The 6,073-nt window shown below is 40.8% G+C and overlaps 1 protein-coding gene across 1 annotated transcript; it reads right to left on the reverse strand.

Moving 5' to 3' along the window:
• Window positions 1-1,636: 1,636 nt before the first annotated feature.
• LOC310772553 (uncharacterized protein) lies at window positions 1,637-3,438 on the reverse strand. Its single transcript, XM_083632390.1, has 2 exons — window positions 3,119-3,438; window positions 1,637-2,122 (listed from the first exon to the last, which is right to left on the reverse strand). Exons 1-2 carry the CDS (start codon window positions 3,339-3,341, stop codon window positions 1,752-1,754), a joined length of 594 nt encoding a protein of 197 aa, XP_083488516.1. The 5' UTR covers window positions 3,342-3,438; the 3' UTR covers window positions 1,637-1,751.
• Between the last annotated feature and the right edge of the window lie 2,635 nt (window positions 3,439-6,073).

Consider the following 6,073-nt stretch of genomic DNA (forward strand, 5'->3'; position numbering starts at 1 on the left):
TTCTCAGTTGACTGCAATCTATTTTTCATATGGCGATCTTATATGAACGGTGAGTGACTCCAGAGAGCCGATTATATGGGTCTGTCATGGATTTTGATCTTATCCTCTGAAGCTAACCTGGTCGCGACCAGGTTAGCTTTGCAGCGTCAGTTGCCATGGTGATTGAAAGTTAACTTGCTTTGTAGTACGGCTAAACCAGGTTTAAACTCAAACTTACTCGGATAAGGCATTAAACTAGCTTCGTAGTACAGGCTACTGATCCTGTGTACATTAAAATAATAACAATGAGAAAACAAGTGAAATGTTAACTAATGCATTTTTTTCTAGCATTAATTACACATGAATGACAACTTAACAACAGTAGTAAATGTTGAATGCGCATGAACAACTGCATAAATCAATGTTATAGGTTTGTTAATGTTAATAATAATATTATTAAATGCGTTATAAACAACTGTATTTCTTTAGCCTATATGTATTTTACTCTATATCAATATCATTGGCTATCAACTTGGCCTCAACGTACTTTAAAACTGCTATACCACACAACATGAATAACACTACTCATGTTTGGTCATGCTTGTTGTGACTTAATTGTTTTAATTAATGTCAGGATATGTTCAAGCAGTTGCTTATTGTAATTTAATATGAACTATCTCTGTTAATATCACTGTCCATGCTGAATTCATCTTAGTAAACACATTAGGTATCATGAACAAACAAGTATAACCTTCAATTAATGCAGTTGTTCAAGAGCTTTTAACATGAGCTAATATTTGTTAATGTTGTTATTCATGTTTAATTGATGTTACTAAATGCATTAGAAAGCATCAATTAATGAACACTTAAATGTAAGAGACCATTTAGCTTATTATTATGTCACAGGTAAAAGTACACTGATACTCACAACTTCTAAGGCATAACAAAAAAAATCAACCTAATATAAAAAGAGTTGAAACTATAACTGCGGTACTTTTATTATTATTATTGTGTAAAAATAATGAAATAATATTTATTTTAGCTTTTTGCATCTGAAGAGTTCTCTCTCTGTTCTTCCAGGCATACACCCTCCCCTACCCATAACCACATCTACCGCCCACTGTCCCTCCCGTCCCCCCCTCCTACAGTATGTCTCCAGGTATCCCTGTCCTTACATATCTCACATCAATTCCACAGTCATTGTGAGGCCATTTACACCTGGCGCTAACATGCGTTTTCTGTGATCAGATTGCAATCAGATTGTGTTTTATCACTTGAAATGCCAGGTGTAAACACCCCCAAAACGCATTGAAGAAGGATTGCAATCTGATCGGCCAAACCACCTCCGGAGGTGGTCAGGGATGCATTGTGTACACATTGAACACAAGTGTAAATGCAATGTGTCCTCTCAATCTGGATACAGCAACTTTATGCGGATTGAGAGGACAACCATTTCTGCAATCAGATTGCAGAAAACGCATGTTAACGCCAGGTGTAAATGGAATCAGGCTGAAGTGATAAAATACAATCTGATGGCAGAAAACGCATGTTAACGCCAGGTGTAAATGGCCTCTAAGAAGACAGTGTGTAAGTCAGTGCTAAATGACGTGTGCGCATTATGGTGATAATACAAGCAAGACTTACATTACATTACCTTAAAGGTATGATAACAACACTGTATAGAAACTCCTGTCACACAGTGCTATGCATTTAATTCAGATATGTTACTGCCAACCAGAATTGGGATGGACGTCGGTCGTTCTTAGTATTCTCTACCCCGCGCCTTCTTGCTTGGACTGATTTGGACTTCTCTGCCAAAAGGTGACTAGAAACGGTGGGCACCTGAGAACGCGCTCCCCCAGCACGTCTTGCTGGGTGACGACCCGCACGCAGAAGGACGTCCCGGTCTGCTCTGTGTCGAAGTGGTGCGTGACGTCGTAACGGAGGCCGCAGCTTTGGGAAAGTGTGCTGGGGCTCTGGTGTCTCCTCAGCGGGCCAGCGGATGTCGGGGCGGTTGACGTCAGTTCCACCTGCTCTTGTCCCACCACAGACACGTCCACGGGCAACACCACAAAGGCCGACTCGAAGCTCTCGCCGATGTTGCACTGGAGATCCATAGACCAGCAGTGTTCTCCAAGGTCTCCTGTGGAGAGAAGCCGGTTTCATGTCACAGATCATCTTCATGTTCAACATACAACAGATCTATACATAGATGGATTACTGGACTGTCCAAAGGGCCCCAAGAGCTCAGGGGGGCCCCTAAAGCCAGAGCCTGATACATGATGATGCTGCCACCACCTTTAAATTTACTGCCCTGCAGTCACAGAGCTTGGTCATTTATATCAACACCAAAGCCCCACAATTCATCTTATAATAACCCAAACATTTGTTTTGAGGTGTCAACATCATGGCAGTGTCACAGTGAGTGTGATCCTCAGTTTATCTACATCTTAGCTGCATTATTGTCCCAAAAAGACAAAAAATATATTTTTTTCCACTCCTGATTTATCCGAATAGGAACCACCGACTCATACCATGCAGCTACTGTGTGACCATACAGTCAATTCTGGGACATAGCAGACAATCAAAGGCATTTTGCACTGTAATTTTCTGTTGTTGAATAATATGTTTACAACTTCTCAATTTTAATTGTTTTCTCTGAGAAGTGTAATAACAAAATAGGCATAGCAATATTATACATGCAATGAGGGCATTCAGTTGTTAGAAGTGACTTAAACATATTCCAAAATTAGATTCAGAGAAGTGTATTTTTATAACATGCTCTGATGCTTTGACTGTGTCAAACATGAGCTGTAAATCCTGAGTTGAGATTCAAGTGATATTGTGTGATTGCCTCTTGCATTATACTGCAGCCTGGACATGCTGCAAAAATGTCCTTGTGGCAGGCTACAGTAGTGCGGGAGGTGGTGGTGCGGAGGGCGGGTGGCGGGTGCTGGTGTAGTGACCAGGGGGCCTTTATAACTTAGCCTAACTTAAGGCAGCAATGCAATAACTTCACTGACTGAATAAAACACAAAAATATTTGTTTTTTAGAAAGCAGCCATATTGTGAGTTGATTTGACTTCATTGACTTCACAACACAAACCCTCCATCATGATGATTGAAGTGGCTCCCTTACCTTCTTTGGAGTCTTTGAGGCGTATATTACGATGGTCCAGGAGCTGCAGTTTCCTGGTGTAGGTCAGTCCAGTGCACTCCATCAGACAGTCAGATGGCCGTGTCAGGATGTTGATCTCCTTCAGCAGAGTTTCTGCCGTCTTTGTACATTCAACTGCCCCCGCAGCCAGAAGAAGGGAGGACAGTATGCCACAAGACACCCAAACAGTGAAATATCCTGCCATTCTGTCCCAGTATCACAACATCAAAATTAAGTTATTTGTCCCTGGGTCTTGCTGCTGTCTTCCTGTGCTATTGTCCTATTCCAGTCAATGAATTGTCCTATTTTAGTCAGTGATGATATCAAATTGTGATATCATAATTGAATAGGCTTCCACAGCAGTCAGGAACATGAATGTTGTGAGCAAAAATGCATGCGGAGGCAGATCTTTTGAGAAGTGCGCAACAGTCTGTGCTGCCCTACCCCTCACTAGTGTGCCAGCATTTCTCCCTCTGCTCTTTCACCTTCTCTGAGACTGACAGCATGAAATGTTGTTAGCTTGGCATAACTATGGCCTTTGACACCTGATAACCACAAAAAAAAATCAATAATCATATTAACTTTTGTAATAAACAAACATTACAGTGAAAACAACTGGATGTATGAGAAAAAGCCATGTACATCAAATATGTATTGATTTGAACCACCTTTATTCAAAGACTGTGAGCAAAGAATCATGTAATCAATACAAATGATCAGCATGGTATAACAGTAAAAAATAAAACATAATAATGCATTATTATCTGAAAGTATTGATTAAATTGTGAAATGATATCATATTTTACACATCACTGTAATAAAAAAAAAGTATTATTAGTAACCTGTGAAAAAGTGAATAATGATGTAGATTTGAATACATTCTTAAAAAAAAAAGGTCTGTGTGCATATAAAAAAAAAAAGTCTGGTTTAGTATCCAGAGATATTCTTTGGGAGAACAGATGTGACAACTGACTGATCGACAAAATGCTCAATGGGAGTGGACACAGAGGCATATAAGAGTAGGAACAGAACTCTACTGTTACAAATGTATGCATACAATTGCCATGATGTAATAAATGGGTTGTTTAGTTTGACCAAAGAGACTGAATTGAAGTGAATGCTTCTGTAGGGCTGTCCCTCCTTTCTCTCTACCGGCTGAAACATGAACATGGGGCCTGGCCAATGGAAAATCACAGATGTTACTCCTACTAAACAACAAACTAACAAAATGGCCCCAGGAGAATTGATGCTAAGTCTGGAAAGTTTAACTCATCAACATAAGTGTAAAAAAGAAACAACAACAACAACAAATTCACAGCAGCAAATAATAAATGTAGCTGGACTGAACCCACAATTTTCAATAGACTTTCCCAACATCAATTTGAATTTGGATTTGACTCCACTTACCCATTAAGATTAGGGGAAGCAATGCTCTCTATATACAATAAAGTTGTCAGGGATAGCTGCAATACACAGATCAGAGCAGAAGCAACTGTCCTCCTGGCAGAGGTTCCAAAAAGAAGAAAGGTCCAACATCTTCTGGAAAAACGTTTAATAGCCTTTATTCCACAGTGAATTATTATTATTATATGTTCAAATAGAGGTGGATTAACTTACAGCCCAATAGTAGCTGCACAAATCCCTCTTTGGGTGGCCTAGCAGAGGATTGTGTTCACATGTTTGGCGGGAACACTCGGTAGCAGTTAATAGCTGCTTTATTGCCTTTGCCATTTGCCAGTGATTGTGAAACAGGGTTGTGAAATACGACTGCTTTCATTAAAAGCTACTCTCACTTCTCTATCTTATCAGTCCTCAAACCAAAACAAGGAGTGTATAGTTGTATGGTCGGGGCCAGTAGACAAATCTGCCATAGCAGCACACGGGTTAACTATCCTTGAAAGATCATAGGAACAGGAATGCCATTCTTCTTGGAGGAAAATTACTTTGATTCTCAGGTCCAATGCTGCCAAAGACACAAGGCAACCTGGGACCTACAGTATGAATGACATCAAACATAATGAAACACTAATATAATATACGGTGTATATATATATATATATATATATATATATATGGTAATTTCTTACTTTTAGTGTTTCACTGTTTGATGTCATTCATAGACCTTGGACTTTCTGCTGCAGTAAGAGGTAAAGTACATATCTGTGTAACATGGTATACTAGTATTGAAGACTGTTCTACGTGTGCCAGGTGGCTCAGAGAACTCACATGCACAGACAGGACTATGAAACCAGCTTTACTCTTGGTTGGGGAGCTGGAGGTTGCCTGCAGGCCCACAGCCACATGTGCGGGTCAGCTGCACAGAGGAGATGACCACGGTACTGAAGTCATTCATGTACAGGATGGGTACCATCTGCTGGGAGGTGGGCTGGCAGCAGGGCATCTGGAGCCATGAAGGGACACAGACAGAGGGAGGCATGGGTGAGCAGGGGGGTTGGTTGTTGGTGTGGAACATAATCATACAGCAGATTTTTTTCATCACCTACAATTCTGTGTCTTAGTAAGTTTGTCCAACAAGATTGACCAAAAAGATAAGTCGCATGCAGGAAAGCGGCTGTTAAATACAAATATATAAAAAAAGCTTTAGCACTACAGCTGAAATTAGATTTTTTTTTCAAAAGCCTGACACAAAATATACGGACTGGAACAACTTTTTTCAGTGTGTGTGTGTGTGTGTGTCGGGGGGGGATGGGACTGTTCTGGGTGGCAACCTTTGGGCAGTGGGTGTGTAGGCCCCAGCCAATAACAGCCCACGGGTGTGGTCGAGACTGAGAAGGTCAGAGGCAGGGCGGGTGCATTCGGAGTTGCTGAGCCAGGGGAGGAGGAGGGGCAACGTTTGAATGCTGTGTGTTTACAAACCAACCTGCCAACCTGCATAGTATATGCCTAACATAACAGAATGCACCAGATAAACTATGT

This window comes from Poromitra crassiceps, assembly GCF_964638095.1.
Source record: "Poromitra crassiceps genome assembly, chromosome: 2".
Lineage (NCBI taxonomy): Eukaryota > Metazoa > Chordata > Actinopteri > Beryciformes > Melamphaidae > Poromitra > Poromitra crassiceps.

Excerpts from the sequence above, each read along its gene's own strand:
- LOC310772553 (XM_083632390.1), bottom strand. The coding sequence starts at position 3,341 with ATGGCAGGATATTTCACTGTTTGGGTGTCTTGTGGCATACTGTCCTCC. Across the intron at positions 2,123-3,118 it reads CCTCAAAGACTCCAAAGAAG|GAGACCTTGGAGAACACTGC; the intron begins GTAAGGGAGCCA and ends TTCTCTCCACAG.